At 42.1% G+C, this 20252-nt stretch overlaps 1 protein-coding gene and 1 long non-coding RNA gene across 3 annotated transcripts in view; one reads left to right on the top strand and one right to left on the bottom strand.

Annotated features, from left to right (window-relative positions):
• Positions 1–5125, bottom strand: part of Uspl1 (ubiquitin specific peptidase like 1) — a 31503-nt gene extending 26378 nt beyond the window's left edge. Inside the window, exons 1-3 of one of the 2 annotated variants that reach the window (XM_040751397.1) lie at positions 4890–5125; positions 1497–1662; positions 843–971 (exon numbers count right to left, since the gene is read on the bottom strand). In XM_040751397.1, the coding sequence (XP_040607331.1) occupies positions 843–971; positions 1497–1592 (225 nt within the window). In that variant the 5' untranslated portion in view covers positions 1593–1662; positions 4890–5125. The remainder of the gene's footprint in view (positions 1–842; positions 972–1496; positions 1663–4889) is intronic. The other variant, XM_040751396.1, reaches the window with a different exon arrangement.
• A 243-nt stretch (positions 5126–5368) lies between these two features.
• The window catches only part of LOC106022237, a 59695-nt gene continuing 44811 nt past the window's right edge, over positions 5369–20252 (top strand). The window contains exon 1 of the long non-coding RNA XR_005879075.1: positions 5369–5620. This is a non-coding gene — a long non-coding RNA (uncharacterized LOC106022237). The remainder of the gene's footprint in view (positions 5621–20252) is intronic.

Genomic DNA, 20252 nt, shown 5'->3' with positions numbered 1-20252 from the left:
GATCTGTTTTGTTAGTTTAAAAAAGAGAACACCTATTTTGCAAAATAATTATTTTGAGAATTAAATGTGTATAAACTGTTCATGCACAGGACCCTCAAGCCCAAGCATCACAATCCAAAAGCCAACATCAAAGCAAAGCCGTCCTACAACTATGGGCCTCACCATGGAAAAGGTGGTGTGGTATACAACACTGGGGTAGCTTCACTGTGTTCAGTGTCCTCTAAAGTCACTGCTAATGCCTCTGCTGTCCTTAGGTTCAGAGAGGGACCCGTGAACTGGACTGCAAGCACATAAAATGATGGTCTTGACCTCTATATGTGGTTTTGTTGCTAAGTGACTAAAGCCTAATATAAATATTTCATATATATAAACTTAAAAATAAATATTTTATGGGATTAACATTGGTTAACTGTTTTTATTTTGGGGTTTTATTTATTTTATGTGCATGAGTGTTTTGCCTGCATATATATCCATGCACCCAGGAACTGGAATTATGGAACTGACCCACCATGAGAGCTGGGAACAAAACCTGGATCCTCTGAAGTGAGTTCAAGGACAGTCAGAGGTACACAGTGAGACCCTGTGTGTTTGGGTGGAAGGAATAACTACTATATGCTAAAAACCTAATAAGGATCCCCACAAGGTTAACAGCAAGGAGCAATAATTTAGAAATCCAATTGGAAAATAGCAAACTATTTAAAGTTGTTTGTCAGAGATATTTAAAAACTGATATTACCTATGCATTCAGTCTATACTCTAAAAAAAAATAATGAGTAAAATTTAAACAATGAAGAAAAAGCAGAAGGCTGAAACCTATATACCATATAACATTAGTACTTTACCTGAAGATCCTCGCACAAAAAGATAGATTCTTGGAAGTTAATTTGGTAAGTTTTTAAGGTGTTTAGCTTTCCTTTTGCTCTACAAGCAGGGCAATGCCCATCTGTTGTAACTTTAGCTGAATCATAATTCTAAAAAAGAAATAAAACAAATTAAAAGACTTTCCTAAATTACATTAAGTTACAAAGAGTTAAATGGAAGGGTAGGTAACCAGAAAAAATGTACTATTTCCCACTAGGATTCTGGCAAGATTAAACACAGCAAACAAAAGAAATCACATACAGTCTTAACAGTTATTATCTAAATTAGACACTTGTAGTTTTAAATATTAAATTTTGAGTTAAAAAATAGCAGTAGTCTCATTCACAAGAAAAAGGTAACATTAACTGCCAAGGAAAATACATATCATCCATATTTTCAAATAGAAAGCCTAAGATCTAGGCATTATTTCTACTTTCACACATCAGTAACAGAGAGGTAAACAAATTATAATAATCTTTCGCCATTGCTATAAGATTTCCGTGGAAGACATAATTTTTTAGGACTTCATCCATAAAATGAAATTTAAAAATTTAAGTTTCATTTATAATTTAAATTTCAAATACAAGAGGAAAATAAACCAATTTTGCACTGAGGCCAAAAATAAGTTCACTAACTTTTCCCAAGTACCCCAGCTTGGGGAGTGAAGATATCCCTATATCAGTCCCCGGTCCAACCCGTGGCAAACCATTTCCAATCTTCAGAGACTCCATCAATCCGAGTCATTGGCTAATTTATGTCACTTGGAACATGTCAATATCACTAAGGATTTTTCAATGAATCCTGGAAAAAAAAAGTCAACAAACAATTAAATAAAAACCCTATTATTCTACAAAGAGAGCTTTGCTACTTTATAAGATATTACTGTGTATTTGAGAGCTACAAATTCTCAAATAAACATTCTAAAACTGTGGTCTTGAAAGTCCCTAAATGTATTTGGATATTTACAAATGGAAGAGGAGAAGGCAGAGTAATCACAGGGTGATTTTCCTAACATACAGAAAATTACAACTTTTCATAGAGGCAGTAACTGATTAAGCAAGCTAGTCAACAGTTAAGTCTGAGGATCTAAGCTTTTTAGTCTATGTGCCGTTTGATGCAACCATGCCAGTATTACAAAGAACCTGAACCTTCCAAGTCTACTGTTCTAACAAAGAAAGAAAAGAACAAATGAACCATACATTTTATCCCTTCCTAGTTTTCCACCACTAATTCTTCACCAGTTGGGAATACTTTTTTGTTTGAAGACAGGGTCTCACTAAATAGCCCTGGCTGGCCTGGAACTTGCTATATATGTAGACCAGGCCTGCAACTATAACTAGCAGAATACTACATTTAAAAAGTTAACAACAGAGCCGGGCGGTGGTGGCGCACGCCTTTAATCCCAGCACTCGGGAGGCAGAGGCAGGCTGATCTCTGTGAGTTCGAGGCCGGGCTGGACCCATAGCCTCCGAAACAATACAGAGAAACCCTGTCTCGTAAAAACCAAAAAAAAAAAAAAAAAAAAAAAAAAAAAATAACAACAAGCCGGGCATTGGTGGCATACGCCTTTAATCCCAGCACTAGGGAGGGAGAGGCAGGTGGATCTCTGTGAGTTTGAGACCAGCCTGGTCTACAAGAGCTAGTTCCAGGACAGCCTCCAAAGCCACAGAGAAACCCTGTCTCGAAAAAACCGATAGATCGATAGATAGAACAAAGTTACCAACAAAATAATATGCTCTTTGTAAATGATCTGTATCAGAACAAAAACTAAGTCCTTCTATAGTACAAACTACATGTGACAAGCATGCACTGGGTATAGTACCACAGAGATGACTCCCTTTAAGATTCAGGAGAGTAAAATTCTTAGACACAGCTCAATACAAGGAAAAAAAAAACCGTTTAAGTATGAACTTCAAATACAACAAAATAAGATCTAAAAGACCTTTAGGCAGAGAGAGAGGTTAACATTTAGACACAGAGTTGAAACCTCAAGCATAAATCTTGCCAAAACCTAAATTTTGCCTGGTCTACAGAGCCAAGTTCTAAAACAGCCACAGGGCCATACAGAGAAATTCTGTCTCAAAACAAACAAAAAGATACATACACCCACACAAATACATACATGCAGTGTGAAAGTCTGTTTCCCACACCTGTAACTACAAAACTTGGGGAGAGAGGGAGAGGGAGGGAGGGCAAGTGAGCAGTATTAGTGAATCTCAATTTCTACAATATTTACAACCTTTAGCTGGTTCTACTCATAGCCTATTCACAAAAAAAAAAAAAAAAAAAAAAGGATTACAGGACATAGGAAAGTCAACCTTAATGATCCAAAGTGGTAAAAGCCAGCCGGGCGTTGGTGGCGCACGCCTTTAATCCCAGCACTCGGGAGGCAGAGGCAGAGGCAGGCGGATCTCTGTGAGTTCGAGGCCAGCCTGGTCTACAAAGTGAGTTCCAGGACAGCCTCCAAAGCTACAGAGAAACCCTGTCTCAAAAAAACCAAAAAAAAAAAAAACAGAGTGGTAAAAGCCTATGCTATGTACCTAGATTTGTTCTAAGAAGTAAATGAAGCCATGCTAACACCTAAGTTACAGTTAGCATGTGATGCTGCTTCACGATGAGGGAAACAGCCAGTGCACCTTCTGTGAATCTGCATTAACTCTCAGAAGAGAAACCTGAAGGCTCCTCAATTAAGTTGTTGATGAAACTTTTTTATCTACCTGAGGATCTAGGAAACTGTCTGGAATGGTTCTTTTTCAACATGGAAGCAGAAATGAGAATCCTTCAAAACTGCTCTCCTGATCCTATCATTCACCATTTCAATAGGAAGGCTCGGCATATTCTATCATCCCAGCATGGTGGTACACGCCTCTAAGCCTTTAATTCCAGCACATGGATCTCTGTGAGTCCCAGGCCAGGCAGGGCTACATAGTGAGAACTTGCTTAAAATAAGGAAGGAAGGAACGGAGGGAGGGAGACCCAGAGAGACAGGGGTAGAAACACCAAGCAATATTAAGACAATACCCCTCGGCCAAAGAATATTCATGTTTAAAACACCAGAAGTGGGCTTTCCAGGTCTTTAACTCCATCTTATATACAAAATCCTGGGGTGGTTCTGACACTTCAATTAGTCCCATAGCAGCTACCTTCAATATCTTTTCTCCAAAACTAAGCTGCCCCTCTCTTGTATGGCATTTTGGGGCTTCCAAACACACTAGAAGAGTTTGCCTCTGCTACTCTCATCTTTCTCATGTACACATAGAAGATGGTGCCTTGGAAATGTCTGAACCCGCCTCTCTTTCCATTGGAATCACTGTCAAAAGGACAGTTCAGCTTCAAATCACCTACTTAATCCACCCAAACAGCTCAAGACAACCTAAAGGTTACAACATGAGCGTGTTACCAGGGGAAGACCAACCACGTTTTCCAGCCTTCATCCCCAGCACTTTTCCTCACACCCAGCTCCCTTCGATGTCGGTAAGCCACGGACATTCCAGAAACCCTAATGGGAGTATTCAGCCTAGAATGGATTCAGTTAGCAGGCGATCACGAGAGGGACATGATTTATTAAATTTAACTTACAGCATGTGTAATGTGAAAACTTATAATAGGTTCTCGAAGAAGGCCTTGTACCCGTCGGAGCTTTACCTCCCGGCAAGGCCAACAGACTTAAATCCGAGGCAAGGTCGGTTTGCAGAGTACAGTTCTGCTTGGTACCCAACCCACCTTCCCGAATTTGGGACGGACAGGGCCAAGCGACGTGAGCTTCCAAAGACAACCAGGGAAGCCCAAGAGGCGCGGCGATCCGTTACCCTTGCCCAGCTCCACGCTTTCCGTGGGGCGGACACAAACTCTGGTTTCTATTCAGCGTTTACCTCTTTAAGCTCAAACGAACCCTGATCTCAGTCTGCACCTCCATCCTTCCCACCTCAACCTTGTTCCCAGCCCAGCCTTTCACCGTGCCAACGACCCACCACCCCGAGCACTCCAGCCGTGCCAATTTCTACTTCCAGAGAAACTCTCTCCCTTACCGGCCCGAAGCACACCCCTTCTTCGTGTAGAATCGGTCCGAACTCCTGTTCCAGCTTGAGCTCCACACCACCTACCCGTAACGTTCAACCCACGTTCCCCTCGGACGACTCCACCCCCACCGCCGTCTCCGCTAGGAAAACAACTTCCGCTTGGGCGTCCGCGGCCAAAGAGCCTCCCCCGTGTAACACCTTCCTGAAGAGCGTCCCGCATGAAAGCACGCGGGTAAGGCCGGGGAAGGAGAAGACGAGAGCACTTCCGGCAAGGCTCCGCAGAGGCGTGGTTTGTGCTCCCTGCAGGCGCAGGCGCAGTCGGAACTGCGGCGCCCGCAGGGGCGGGGCCCATAGCTGCAGAGCCTGCTAAGTGTGAGTGAGGGGAGCGGGGGAGGGGACGGTTCTAGAAGCTGCTGGAAAGCGCCCGAGTGACGGAGGTGACGCCAGCGGCCAGGGGGCGGGGCGTGATTAAAATTAGTGCGCGGCCCTCAGCGGAGGGATTACGCGGCTGAGGAAGGAGTGGTCGCTTGTCGGCCGCGTGCGCGCAGGCCCAGTGACCTGCGTGTGGTCCTCACTGGCCAGCCATCATGGCGGCCGCTTGCCATAGTTCGTTCTCCCGGCCGCGGCGCCACCGTACGTGTTCACAAAGGGTCACCACACACGGAGCTGCCCCTCCCTTCCCTAAACCCCTCCTCGGAGGCCAGGGGCTTTTCCTTGCTTCCCTCTCAGATCTGCTCACGGTAAGGGGAGTAGCGAAAGACAAGCACAGCGCCGTACGTGGTTAGCCTTGACCCGGGGTGGCACCGAGCAGCCGACCTGCGCATCTCAGCAGCCCTGCCTCCTCTTAACTTCAGAGGAGGGGAGTTCTCGAGTTGCTAAGTTTTAAGAACTGCCTTCGTAGGAAGGTCATGTGGTGTATGGGACGTCGGGACTGAATGCGTTCTGGAGGACATCCTATTCCTTGGGAGTCCTTTGGGTCGATCGTTTCCGTGGCCTGGGACAACGCTTTGGAGTTTCTGACCCTTTCTTGCAGGAATCATGACTGGCATTTTGGACTGCGGTTCTGTGGGGTTTCCTAAGTGGCCTTAAACGACTGTGCTCTGGCGGAATGCTGTTAGCGTGCTATGGGGGTGGGGGCGAACTAGTATGCTGGAGAAAGGAATTATTCAATAAAAGAATTTCAGTTTGTGGTGCTTAGGAATGCAAATCGCTGAGCGGTCCAACACAGACTGTTAGGGGTTTTTTCTCCCGCAAGACAAAAATAAACTGGCTAGGTTTTGCTTTTTTTTTTCTCATTTGCATTTGCACTACATAATGTACTGGTGTATTGTAAGATCGAACTAGTTAGATTTCTTTTTATATGGATTATGAAATTTTGAGAAAGTATTTCTTATTGAAATAGTAGCCAAGATTAGTAGGATTATTTCTTGTTCAACATGTTATTTCCATTTTTAGAATGAAGTATACTCTCCCTCCATAAACACTTGCTGAATGTTAACTCATAAATTGAGCAATCCAATTGTTTCAGTTAAAATGTAACCCAACTTTCGAGATGTAAAGCAACATCCCCAAACGATTATAATCACAATTAAAATAAAAAATTGATTATTGCAGTCTTCAGCAAAAATTTTATTTAAAAAAACTTTTTTTTGGTCCAGAAAGAAAAAATGAACAGTGACAAACAAAATGGAGATGGGAAGTGGAGGAAAGAAAACTCATTTATGCCAGAGGCTAGTAGACCCTACCAGTGTGTTCAAAATCCCCTTTTCTATGTATACTTGTCCCAAAGGGAGCGTAGTTACCTCCAGTAGATTAAAGTTTATTTCCTTCCACTTAGAAACTCAAATTCAGTAAGGAAGATTTTATGCCCTTTAAATCATTTTGTGAGCTCTTATACTCCTCTATGTTGTATTCCTTAACTGAAAACAAACCCTTAGCCCGAACCTGGGATATAAATGCTACCTCTGAGCCAGATATAGTGAACACCTCTCTAATCCCAGCACTCAGGAGGTGAAGGCAGGGGGACCTTGGATTGGAGGCATATATAAATGAGTCCATAAGGGATTTGAGACCTTTTCAAAGCCAAAATCTTACCTGCTAGGATTGTTTCTTCTGGTCTCATTAAAAAATTAGTGGGCTGGACAAATGACTTCATCAGTAAATTACTTCCCTTGCAATAATTAGGGCCTGGATTGGATCCCCAGCACTTACATAAAAAGCCTGACCTAGGTGTGTGAACCTATTATCCCAGGCTGAGAAGGGGTAGACACGTGGATCCCAGGGCCTCACTGGCCATTCAGACTAGTTGAGTCTGTGAACCCCAGATTCAGTTAGAGACTCTGTCTCAAAAACTAAGGGGGAAGGCCAGTGGCCCAGCCTTTAATACCATCACTTGGGAGGCAGAAGCAGGCGGGTCTCTCTGTGAGTTCAAGGCCAGCCTGGTCTACAAAGCTACACAGGGAAACCCTGTCTTGGAAAAATAATAGTCTGTAATCCCTTTTCTAAATCTTATTTTCAGAAAGCTAGAAAACCAAAAGTTCCTTAGTAGCCAGGCGTTGGTGGCGCACGCCTTTAATCCTAGCACTCGGGAGGCAGAGGCGGGCAGATCTCTGTGAGTTCGAGGCCAGCCTGGCCTACAGAGCCAGTTCCAGAACAGCCTACAAAACAATACAGAGAAACCCTGTCTCAAACAACCAAAAAAAAAAGTTCCTTGGTAGTAAAATAATAATAATAATAATAAAAGAATGCAAACCAATGGCATGTGTAGGCTTTATCCTATGTGTTGTATTGTGTTCATCACAACATTAGTAGGTTTGAGCTCTGTGTGCTGTTTTTGGTCACTGACATGTGATGTTTTCTATAATGGTTTGTGTATTTATAACTTTTTTTTCTTGTTTTACTACTGCTGGGAAATGAAGCCGGGGCCTCAGATGGTGCTGGGCAGGTACTTTACCTCCCAGCCATATTCCCAGACTACTTACTAATGCTTTCCCCTTCTTTCAGATTCTTTTTTTTTTTTTTTTTTTTTTTTTTTTTTTGAGGTAGGGTTTCACAAAGTTGTCCTGGCTAGCCTTGAACTCACTCTGTAGTTCAAGCAGACCTTGAACCTGTGGTACTCATGCCTCAGTCTCCTGAGTCACTGAGATAGTCGTCCTGTAAAACCAGGACCTACTGTAACTTTTTAAATTCCCAACTCATAGATTTTAGTTAAAGAATTATGAGCTCGTATTTATATTTGACAAGTCTTCTTATGCAATACATTCGTTTAAAAAATTAATTTGAGCTAGGCAACGATAGCACACGCCTTTAATCCCAGCACTCAGGAAACAAAGGCTAGCCTGGTCTACGGAGTGAGTGCCAGGATGACCAGGAATACAAAGTGAAACCCAGTCTCAAAAAACAAAACAAAATTAAATAAATAAAATAAAAAATTTATTTGAGACTGTTTATTCTCAGTGAGTTCAGGAGAGTTGAATGGGAACATGCTACTCATGTACAATTTCTGGGATATGCAAAGCTTTTTGTCAAACATTGTATTAGTTGTCCCAAGGTGTTGTTTTGTACTTTTAAAACTTTTAGGTAGATCATGATATCTTATAATGTGTCCACACTTACCTGGTTCTCTTTTACCCAAATGAGCAAATAAAATAACAGAGTCACAGAGTAGATACTGGGTATCTGATGTCTAATTCCGTCTCCTTCACTGTATACTTTATGCAAGTTGTTTGATTTTGGTACCCTGAGTTTACACATCTATGCAATGAAAAGTTTGGAACAGAAAAATAGCTTGAGGAAACTACCTTACAGTTCTAAAGTTACCTGCAGATATTTACTCTTGGGACTACCACCTACTTTGTAAAATGTTTTACACTAAGGACATCCAGCTCACCATACACTGCTGCCTTGCTGGTCAAAGTTTATTGCTTAAATTGAGTAGTAGACTTCACACAAATCTTCAGGCTACATCTGTGAGTCAGTCACCCAGTTCCCTGTGAAGGATCAATAAAAGCTGAGGGAACAGATGTATGCATAAATAAGCAAGTAAGTACTATTAGGATATGTTTTTACCCGCCCCCCAACATGTGTTGCATAATATGCCCCTGTTTACCTTGTATTTTCATTTGTCTTTAGAGATAGTTTTCTATTGTGTCAGTCCTCTTCTGTTCTGGGATGAGTTTCTTTCAGATCTTGTTTTGTTGCTTTTCTTGTTGATGTAATAAAACACCCTGATAATAGCAACTTGAGGAAGAAAGTTTATTTTGGCTCACAGTTTTAAGGTTAGTGCATCTAGTGGGAAAGGCTCTGCAGCAGGAACTTGAAGTTGTAGGTCACTTTGGGCTTGCAATCAAGGGGTAAAGAGCTGCTTTCAGTCTCATTAAGTTGATGGTATTGAATAGGGTCAGCAAAGTGGTTCATCGAATAAAAGGACCTGCCACTAATCCTGATGGCTTGAGTTCAGTCCATGGGACACACATGGTGGAAAGAGACAAGTGTCTCTCAAAAGTTGTCCTCTGACCTTCACAATGTGCTGTTGCATATGTACGCGTGCACACATACACACACACACATCTCTCTCTCAATAAATTAAAATGGGATAAAAATTTTAAAGCATTGTAATTTTAACATGTGTTCATCATCTCCCATGTCCATGAACCTATCTGTACCCTAAATAGTAGCACAGCTGACTTCTGTCTGCTTTGGCATATGCATATCTGTGCCAGGGTCATGGAGTTGGATAGTGGTGCTAACATCCTACCTGGTTCTAAAGTAAACAAAATAGATTAATCACATCACCTGAGTGACTTCTTCATTTGAAACCAGAGGAAGAAAGGGGGTGGACTGTGGTCTGGGGCCTTGACCCAAACAGACAAACTTAACATAACTTTTAAACATTGCAGTCATGCAGTGCAGCAAGATTGACAGTAAGGCAGCTAGTGGTGGATGGACACGAGTTAGTGGCAGACCACCTTTCGAGCCCATGCTCATCAAAAGCTACTTAAACTTAGTTTTTCTTTTAACAGTTTTGTTCCACACATGCAGCTGGATTTAAAATGCATCTCCTTTGTATTGCCATTTTATTAAAGTTTTACTCTTCTATGTTTTCAGTGTGTGTGTGTGTGTGAGTGATGGTGGTGGGGTGCCTGAGAGTGCAGATGTCTGAGGATTTGAAGGTTGTGGGCTCCGGGAGAGCTGGAGTTACAGGAGGTTGTAAGCCAGCTCCTTCTGTGCGTGCTAGGAACTGAACAGTGGTCAGCCACCAGAGCAGTACATTCTCTTAGCCGTTGAGCTACCTCACTTGAGTAGTCCTGCTTAATGACAGAAAACTAAGCCCAGAAGAAGGAAACCATTGAGCTGAGTTGTGCATTGGACCGTCAGAACTGAGACTAAAGCCTACATCTTCCCATCTCCATCCAGGGCTTTTTTTCATTCTGTTGTCCACCCCCATAGCTGAACTGAACGTGTCGCTCTGGTCACAGGAGGACTAATAAGACTTGATGTAGATAGATAGCTTTGCTCTTCCTAGACTAGACCAGCCTGGGGTTCAGAAATGAGCTGTGCACACTTCCAGTGGGAAAACAGCATTCTACAAGTACTTATTGAAAGTAATCATGTAGCATGCTGATTAGCAATCAAGAGTTCTCCACATTAAAAGAAATTAAACTCATAGAGAAACACTATCTAATTGGGACATAGTTGTCACTTCAGGATGAATTTATCAATCAGAAGTACTGGATTGAATTGAGGGCTATTTAGAAATAGTCTTACTTTCCAGGAGTTCATGCCATCATTTAGTTAAGCCAGGAAATTTAAAACAGGAAATCACATAATAATAATTAATAATTAAGTAGAAGTAAATGAATAACTAACATTAAAACTTACTGTTTGACTAGGTTGGTAATAAGACAAGTAGCAAATCAGTTCAGTCTTCTGAGTGGATTCTAACTTACTGTAATTTGGGGGCTAGTAATAAATGAATTAAAACAACTGGAATGGTGGAAATAGTTTTTTTTGTTGTTGTTAGAAAGTAATTTTAAGTCATTGATAATCTTTATTGTGTGATTCTCTAAACAAGTGAAAATCTGGGATTTGATGGCTGGAAAGAAGGGAAAAAAATTAAGTTCTAAATCTGGCCTACTGAGGTAGAGGCAGGTGAATCTCTGTGAGTTCTAGGCCAGCCCGGTCTACAGAGTGAGTTCCAGGACAGCCTGGGGTACACAGAGAAAACCTGTTTCAGAAGAAGAAGAAGAAAAAAAAGAATCTGGCCTGCTTTTCAGTGGTATACTTCAGTTTCTTAGCTGTTCTACCTCTTTTTTCCTAAGCAATGTAAACCTTCTCCCACTCTTAGTATAAGAGAGGGCCAGGTACAGGTTCACAGCCCTGATTTCACCTGCCCCATTTACTCCAGACCAAATATTTAACTTCTCCAAAGCTCAATTTCATCTAGAAAATGAAAATATCTGCTAATCCCAGTTCTGTCATTTAACTATTTTTGTGACCTCGGGAAAATTATTTCACATCTCTGAGCCACTTTCCCATATAAGAAATAAAATTATCTTAAATAAGGCAATATGTAAAGTACTGGCTAGCAGTTAGCAAGCCTCGGGGCACATAGCAGTCTTTCCTAGTGCTTTGCGTCCTACAGGGTTGCTCTAGGTCCATCATTGAGCTGTCCTCTGCTAGGTCTGCTCAGTCTCCTGCTCATGTGGATGCCCTTGCATAACTGTGTTAGCTTTATATTGGAGGACTTGTTAAAACTGTAATTGCCTGGTCTTCCTGACCTCAGGGTTTGGATGAGATGTGAGCATCTGTGTCTTCTTCTCCACATTTTCTAATGCTTGCTAATGGCCATGCTTTACCACATATCTGTTAATAAACGTGTTCTTACTGTTTGTTGTGTGAGTCTCATTGTGTAGCCCTTCAGGTGTTGAGTTTACCTCAGAAATACTGAAAATTCCAATGGACAGGAAATGCTTATTTAGAAGCTGGTAAAACTGCTTTCCTGCTTTCTTTGGATCCAATTGTGTTAGATAAGATGAAATCTGAAATGCAAGTTGACCCCACACAAACATACACAAGGGAGGAGATGTTGTTTGGAAAATGTGACATTCGCAGCAGCAGTGAGCTGCTTGGCCCCACCTTCAGAAACAGGCGCGTTTCAGTCTTCTCAAGAGGGCTCCAAGAACATGGCTTATCCCCTGCAGTTCTAGGGTGTCAGAGAGCAGCCTTCAGCAAATGACTTCCTTAGTCTTCTAGACACAAGAAAAACAGTGAGGAGCTGAGCTGCTGAATTCCTTCTCCTAAACTTGCTATCAGATAGTTCACCCTGGAAAAGGTTAGTGAGAAGGTTCAGGTCAGCATGAATATTAACATGTGCAGTATGAAAGGCTTTCCCTGCCCTTGGCAGCTTGTGTCTACACAGTGCAGTGTCCCATTCTAACACATGTAGAGATCAGTCGAGGCAATGAGTGACTGTTACCTCAGACATGTTTCTGAGCATCCTTCCTGCTGGCTGTTAAGATACTCATTTGTGGTCAGTCATAGTTATCCTATCCTATACATCATAAGAAACCATTCCTCCCTCCTCACTATTCCTGATGACTTTTTAAAGGTATCATAGCAGGATGTTTTGATTTTTAAAATATATATATATATTGGGATTTAGAAAGTTGGCTGGAGAAATGGTTCGGTAGTTAAGGTCAGTGACCGATCTTGCAGACGACCTGGGCTCAGTTTCAAGGGATCCAACACCCTTTTCTAGGCCTCTGCAGGCACTACATGCAAATGATGCACAGATTACATAGAGACCTACATGCAGACAAAACACCCATAAAATAAAATCTAACTTATTTTTTTAAATTATACAACTTGAGTTAAGTGAAGCATATTATAATATTAACCTCTGCTATGTAGCAAATTACTTCCAGTTAGCCTAAAGCAAAGACATTGATTAATTTACTTAGTTTCTGGTAGTTGGGCATCTGGAAGTTTAACTAGATGCTTCTGGTTCAGTTTCATGTGGGTCTAGCCATCAGAAGACTACTTTTGTGTCCTCTCACCATGGCACCTTGATTCCCTCTAGAGAGCAAGAGATCTGAGAGACGGGCAGAAACCACAGTTCCTTTTGTCACCTCACTTCAGAAGTGGCACATGATCCCCTGCTATATTCTGTAGATTGCACCACCCTCCCCTGCTAGAGTGTGGGAGGGACCTCTAAAAGTTATGAATACCAGGAGGCAGGATTCACTGTGGGCTGGTAGCCACAATTACATTGCATGTTTTGTACTTGACAGAGCAAGTAATTCTATACTGCTTAATATCTCATTATAAGGTTATTAAAATATTAATGGCAATTTCCTGAAATAATTGCATTTTGTATATATTACATGTAGTAGTCTGGGTGAGAAGCAAGTTGGCAGTGTCTGTCTACAGGACATCACCCTTCCAGTCTAGCTGTATGTCAAAATCTGTAACACATACACCATCAAGGTCTACTCAGTTTGCATGGTCTTCTAGACAAGTGTGAAAGTTCAGGTGAACTGTAGGCAGTCTGATGATAAGGTGAGGATAACTACGATATTTAGTACAAATTAATAATTCTGGTCTCCCTGAGAGTTCCTTATAAGTTTGAATCATGTGTTCTGCTTTATTCAGGTAAGAGTCTTATTCTTGTTGTTTTTTTCAGTAGTGATCAGAATGAGGTGGGTGGATGTAGCTAGTTGATGGAGGTCCTTTACCTAATTCAAATTGTCCTTTCGGCCCAAAGGAATTGGAAGCAATCTCTCTAAGGGTCAGTGGTTTGATTAAAATGTGAACGCCAGACCATTAAAGAAGTCCACATAAGTGAAATAAAATAGATAGGAATATAACTTAATTTCATACAGCACCCTAAGTAATTTTAAGTTTTGTAATAAAGCAAAGAAAAAAAGGAAACTAATTATAATGTGAGAGGAAACTTGAAACATCTATTTGCCCTCCATTTTTGTAGCCTAAGAGCAACTGACAGTGGCATGATGTTCTTGTAACCAAAGCATTGCTAATTCCAGTGACATTTTTAATTGCTTTCAGAGGCTGAGTGCCGGCCTGTACTCCCAGCACTCTGCAGACTGAGGTAGAGGATCACTAGACCAAGGCTTGGCCTGAAGGACAGGACTATGAATGAGCCGTAATCGAAACTCAGATACTTAATGTGGTCGGTGTTTTCATCTGGGACACAGTGCTCACCGCACAGTGGAGTGCACAGCGCACGCACGCACAGCACAGACTTAGCCCACTTGAGTGTGGTAATTTCCAGGCACGTAGGCAATTCTGACAGCAGCATTCAGCCTCAAGGTTTAGGAGGAACTAGTTTGCTAATCAGGAAAGAAATTTTAGGAAATTCATTTTACTTTCTAAGTGGGATTTGTTGTGATTAATCAATAACATGTTGCTTGGTTCGTGCTGATTGGCTTTAAGATGACATCTCTTAGAGTCCTTATGGTAACTGAGAGGTAGTAGCACATTTTGTGAATACAGAGCACATAAGCTCTGGGATTTTCTCTCTGTAGTCTTCTGAACTAGTTGATAGTGGTTGCTTTTAAAAACAGTTTTTTCTGAAAACAAAAGGGTGAATTGATACAGAAATTTTGGGAAATTATAGCTTTAGAATATGCATATAGCTGAGTGGTGGTGGTGGTGGTGGTGGTGGTGGTGGTGGCGGCGGCGGCGGCGGCGGCGGCGGCGGCGCACACCTTTAATCCCAGCGCTTGGAGGTAGATGCAGATGGATCTCTGAATTCAAGGTCAGCCTGGTCTACAGATCAAGTTCTAGGACAGCCTGAGCTGTCAGAAAAACCCTGTCTTACAAAATCAAAAAAAAAAAAAAAAAGTGCCAAAAGCAGTAAATCTATTCACTGCTTTCAAAAACTTTTCCAGAGTAGAATTAGTTCAATTGTGTAACAAAGAATTGGTCAAATTCCAGTGTATAAGAAAGAGACCAGCCGGGCATTGGTGGCGCCCGCCTGAAATCCCAGCACTCAGGAGGCAGAGGCAGGCGGATCTCTGTGAGTTGGAGGCCAGCCTGGTCTACAGAGCAAGTTCCAGGACAGCCTCCAAAACAATACAGAGAAACCCTGTCTTGAAAAACAAAAAAGAAAAAACAAAGAAATGTGATAGACAAATGCACTGTGGGGACTTTGATTTCAACCCTGCAAAACATGTTAGGAAAACTTGAATATGCCCAGTTACAGAATATAATACAGAATACATTTTTAATTTTCATAGATGTTCTAATGGTGATTATGTAACAGTGGACTACATTTAGGATGTCCAAAGTGTGCTTAGAGGAAAAGTTACCTTCAGTGGTATATACATGTATCTAAGTACATACAGGTACCACAAATATGACATACCATTAAACACTGGACATCCATAAGGGAGTTATGCTGTTCTTTAAGTTTTTCTGTATGATTGGATACACTAAAAATAAGGGAGATGAAAAAAAAAAAGATTGTGACTTTACAAGAAAAGGCCTCAAGGTAATAATAGGCTATAGCTTAGGGTCACTGTTTCCCTCCTGCTGTCCTGTTTTGGATCCAGCTCACTTAGGCTTTTAGCCCCACCTCCTTGCCAGGACAGCCATTTCCACATCAACTGTGGCCTCCCTGTTGCTATATCTGATGGTGGTCCCCCCAGTCCTCATTTTCCTTGATCTTTGAGCAGCATTCCTTGTGTACTCCCTTCTCCTACTTCTCAGCTTCTCTTTCCTTCTGTCTTTGCTGGTCCTCCTCCTTAAACACTGGCAGAATCTTATTCTGCCCTAAAGTTTTAAATACATTATTTGGCGTGGGCAGGGTGGCGCATGCCTTTGGTCCCAGCACTTGGGAGTCAAAGGTGAGTGGATCTCTGAGTTTGAGGCCAGCCTGGACTGCAGAATGAGTTGTAGGACAGCCAGGGCTACTAAAAGAAACCCTGTCTTGAAAAAACAATAATAAATAAGCATTCTAAAAATAGATGCTAAGACTCAAGCTCATATTCTTGACTCCCTTGTCTATCTAGCTACCTGATAGTCTTACTTAATGGTAAGTTGGCATCTCATAAGTAACGTCTGAACAGTGTCAGGCCTGTGAGCCCCATCCCTCAAGCAAAGCACTGCTCCCTACCCAGTGCTCCCGTACTCTCCCTTGTGGTGGACCTCATTCTCCTAACTGCTCAACTGAGAAACCTCTGGCCAACTTTGACTCCTCTGTCTCCCTTGTTGCTCCTGTGACATCCCCTCAGCAAATGTGCTCTGCCCTTTAAAAATCCATTCCAAAGCAAAACACATCTGCACTGTACCATGACTGCCTCCTCTTCCTTTTCCTCCTGTTCCTTTGCTGAAGCATGAACCCAGGGCCTTGTTCATGCTAGCAAGCTCATCCCCTGAGCTGTAGCCATGTCCTCCAGCCCACCACTGTCAGTCTCTCCTCCATCCCATCACGCATTAGAGCAGAGTTTCTCAGCTTCAGCTCTGGTGGCATTGGGGCCAGCAATGTGGGCAGGACCCGTCTTGTGCAGTATGTAGTAGTATGTTGAGTAGCATCCTTTGCCCCCACCCACTAAGTCGCCAGGGGCAACTCACCCTTACAGTTATGACACAACCGCCATGTTCTTTGAAGGCAAAGGTGCCCCCAGTTGCAGACCACTGATATATATATATATATATGTATATATATATATATATGTATGTATGTATGTATATGTATATATATATTGTTCTCTTCATGTTGTCCTTGGTGCTTTCCTTGACTTTCCTTTATTCTTAGCCCAACAATGGGTATGCCATACAAAACAAAGCAGGTCTAGAACATTTCTGTGACTTACTAGCTCATTAGGTAGGGTCAGTATGTACTGCCTACAGATGCTTTCCTCACCAATGTACACAGAGTTGACAGCAGTCTTTATGCCAATCCCCTTCAATCCTGTGCTTTATTTATTTTTCTCCCTGTATCATCTCTCACCACTTCTCATGTTGAACAGTTTTACTGGATGTTAAGGTGAGATGTACAGTTGTGGTAATACGTGTAGTTTCTAAGTGACTTACAATGATTCCTAACCCAGTTTGAGAATATCAAGGAAGACTTAGCACCCAACTTCAAGATTCTGTAGAGTCTCCCAGAGGAAAGGATGCCTGGACATAGTCTGATAGTGTACAAGGAGAGAAACGGCAGAGACGAGCACACGGTAGATTTGCTTTGGAAGTGACTTGACAGGCATGTCCTAGGAGGAAAGTCTCCTTCAGGTTGCTATGAGAGGACAGGCATATGGGCAGCAGTTCAGATTTGAGAATATCCATTTAAGAAGCAGACTCTGTATGTCAGAACTGAAAGAAAAACCCTGAGATTCCATCTGCTAAGCAGGTACAAAAAAGAAATGTATGGAAAACTTAAGATGGGAACCTGCTGGTGTGTTTCTCTGTGGCGAGAAATCACAAGATGGCTGGAGAGGTGGCTCAGCGGTTTGGATCACTGCTTGCTCTTGCAGACAATCTGGGTTCATTTCCCAGTACCTACATGGTGACCCACAACCACATGTAACTCCAGTTCCAGAGGTCCCAATGCCCTTTTCTGGCTTCCATAGGCACAAGGCACACATATAAATACATGTAGGCAAAACACTCATTCACATAAAATAAAAATAAAATTTAAGAGACCACATGACATGAAGTCACTTGGTCACCTGTACGTTAGGACTTCATTATGCTAGTCTAGGGATTATTAAATTGTTGATTATACCAGAAAAGAAGCTGCTGGCTATGGCTACTCAGCTACGTTCTATGGCTGTTACAGGTTGTATGCTGTAGGAAAGTTAGTTTTCATATTTGGAGGTCCTTGGAGAAAAACTTTAGGATTAGGAAGTGTTTTCCCCCATTCTTTGCTCTTCATTTGGGTTTGTGTATGAATGGGCCTTTAGCTAGTAACTGCAGTAGCCATCTGTAGTGCAACAAACCGCCCCGAAATTCTGGCTAGAACATGCTTTGTCGTGGTCTTGTGGGAGACAGGCAACTTGTTCTCACCACGATCTGTCTCAGTCAGCTCGATCTGTCTCAGTCAGCTCTCCCCGGGAGCCAGAGGCGAGTCTAAGGTTGTGGTGAGGGCTATCTGCAGTCTTCTCACTCCGCCCCTCCCCGGCATTCTCTTCATTCATGCTTTCCTGGGTTGAGTGGGGTTTTGTGTTCGGCTGTGTTTGTGGTACTCAGAATTGAATCTAAGGCCTCTTGCACCAGGCAAACTTACCTCTGAGCCAAATTCTCAGCCCCTCTTAGGGTGTTAAAACGTGGCAGCAGGAACGAAGGTAAAAGCTACAAGATCTCTGCCTGAAACACGCTGGTTCTGCTGTATCCCACTGTTCTGTGTCGATGATGGTTTCGTGTGAGCCTTACAGTGATGCTGTACAAAGCAGGCCCCTCAGGCTTGCAGCCTCGCCTTAGAACTTTGAGTCTCTGGCCAAGGCCCTTCTGCTGGGTACTTAACCCTGCCATTTAGAGCTGCACTACCTGGTAGACGATTTAAATCTCTAGATGCTAATCACCCTGTAAGACGCGAAAGAAGCGTGGCTGTTAGAGTTGGTCTTGGAGCCGCATGGGGTGCTAGGGCCCCTGAGAGTTATTTGCATAGACACGCCTCTCAAAGGAGAGTCTAAAGCTGGGAAGGTTGCTGCTAATTTGGAGACTTGGAGCTAACTACTGGCCTTTAGGAGCATGCTCAGGTTAATTCCTTGGATCGGAATGCTGAGAGTCGGATGTGTTCATGTGTCCCAAGGGCCACAAATGGCTTTTGTGTTTTTAAAGAACTATGGATGTATCCGTAAAAAGACTTCGTGTAACTCATACAGCCTTAGACATGTCCAGGTGTGTGTATGACTGTGCGTGCGTGTAGAGCCCTGAGAACAACTTTATTCCTTTTGCCCCATCTGCGGAAGAACCGGGAAACTCAATAGTTTTAGTGAGTTCCATTAAAAATAATTTTGAGTATTTCATGTATGCAAGTGAAACAAAAATGTATGAGTCTTAACAGAGATGTCAAGTAGAACCAGGAAAAACCGAACAAGCTTTGCTTGCTATTTTTGTGTTTTGCTTAGATATTTAAGACTTTCAAGTTTGAAAAAAACACTCAAAGAGCACCTGTATACCTTCTGCCTAGATTTACCTGTCATCCAAATTTTGTGCTAGTTGCCTAATGACTTAGGCTTATGAGTCCACTTGCCAGTGGCTTGCCCCTTCAGTGCATGACTATGTCCCTGTAAATACATGTTCATGTATATGATTCCCTCTGAGTCCTTTGAGCATAATTTCAGTATATTATACCCTCATACCCCAAACTCAGATGTGTTATGGTTGACAACTTAAGTATTTAATACTGATCCTTTACTGTTCATTATCTAACTTTGCCAGTAAATCCAAGAATGACCCTTGTGTCATCTTCCTTCTAGCACAGGCTCCTTCTTGGGGTCACTCACCTACACTTCTCTACGCTATGTCCAGGGTCTCTGTGTCTCCACAGTGGTCCTCTTTTTAGAACAAGGATATACTCCCCATCCCCTTTACGTAGAATTTGGATTTGTTTCCTTGCAATTAGATTAGAATTGTATTGTCTAAAAATTCTTCTAAATGTTCTAAAAATGTAAAAATAGTATGTTATCCATAAGATCAATTTAAATGAAATCCAGGTCACACAAAGTTGAGAGAATTAGTACAAGTTAAGATGGGAAATAAAAATGTGATATTGATCAACTCAACTTCCAAGAAAAAATTTAGACTGCAATGATTTTTCAGTCTTTCCAATTATTATAGATGTTTGATTCATCACCTGAATTTTAAAAAAATCAGGAAAATTCTTGACAGTTAAGTGGCCTTACATGGTTTTATTTTAGCTTCACTGTGAACTCTGCTTCCTAGGAAACCATTGGTACCTTCCGGAGAAAACAGTAGGTTTTCTTCCAACTTTTGCTGAACATATTTAACAAACATCTTTAAGTTCTTACTATCTGCCAGACACTGGAGTGAGCACTAGGAATACAGAGGAGAGTATAACAGACTCCGTCTTTCATAGTATGCATTAAATGACCATTAGGGTGTCCAGCATGCTACAGAGAACAGGCGCTTCCCCTGGGGATGATCTGTAGCTGTGCTGTTGGGGAAATGGCCTAAATGGCTTTCCAGCCAAAGAAGGCTGTCCCTGTGGTTGCTATAAGAGGAACATCCGTCTGTAAGGAAATGTGGACTTGGCATTTTTCCTGTTCTGGTGCATTAGAAATGATTAAACCACACTGAGTGCTTTTTAGCATGGCAATCCTTTTCAGAGGTGGTGTGATAAGACAGATTTCTGATAGTTCTTGAATTTTTGAGTTTTTTCTGTTG

This window comes from Mesocricetus auratus, unplaced genomic scaffold (assembly GCF_017639785.1).
Source record: "Mesocricetus auratus isolate SY011 unplaced genomic scaffold, BCM_Maur_2.0 Super-Scaffold_100008, whole genome shotgun sequence".
NCBI lineage: Eukaryota > Metazoa > Chordata > Mammalia > Rodentia > Cricetidae > Mesocricetus > Mesocricetus auratus.
The sequence above is the reverse complement of the archived record's forward strand: the minus strand, read 5'-3'. Positions and strand labels throughout refer to the sequence as shown.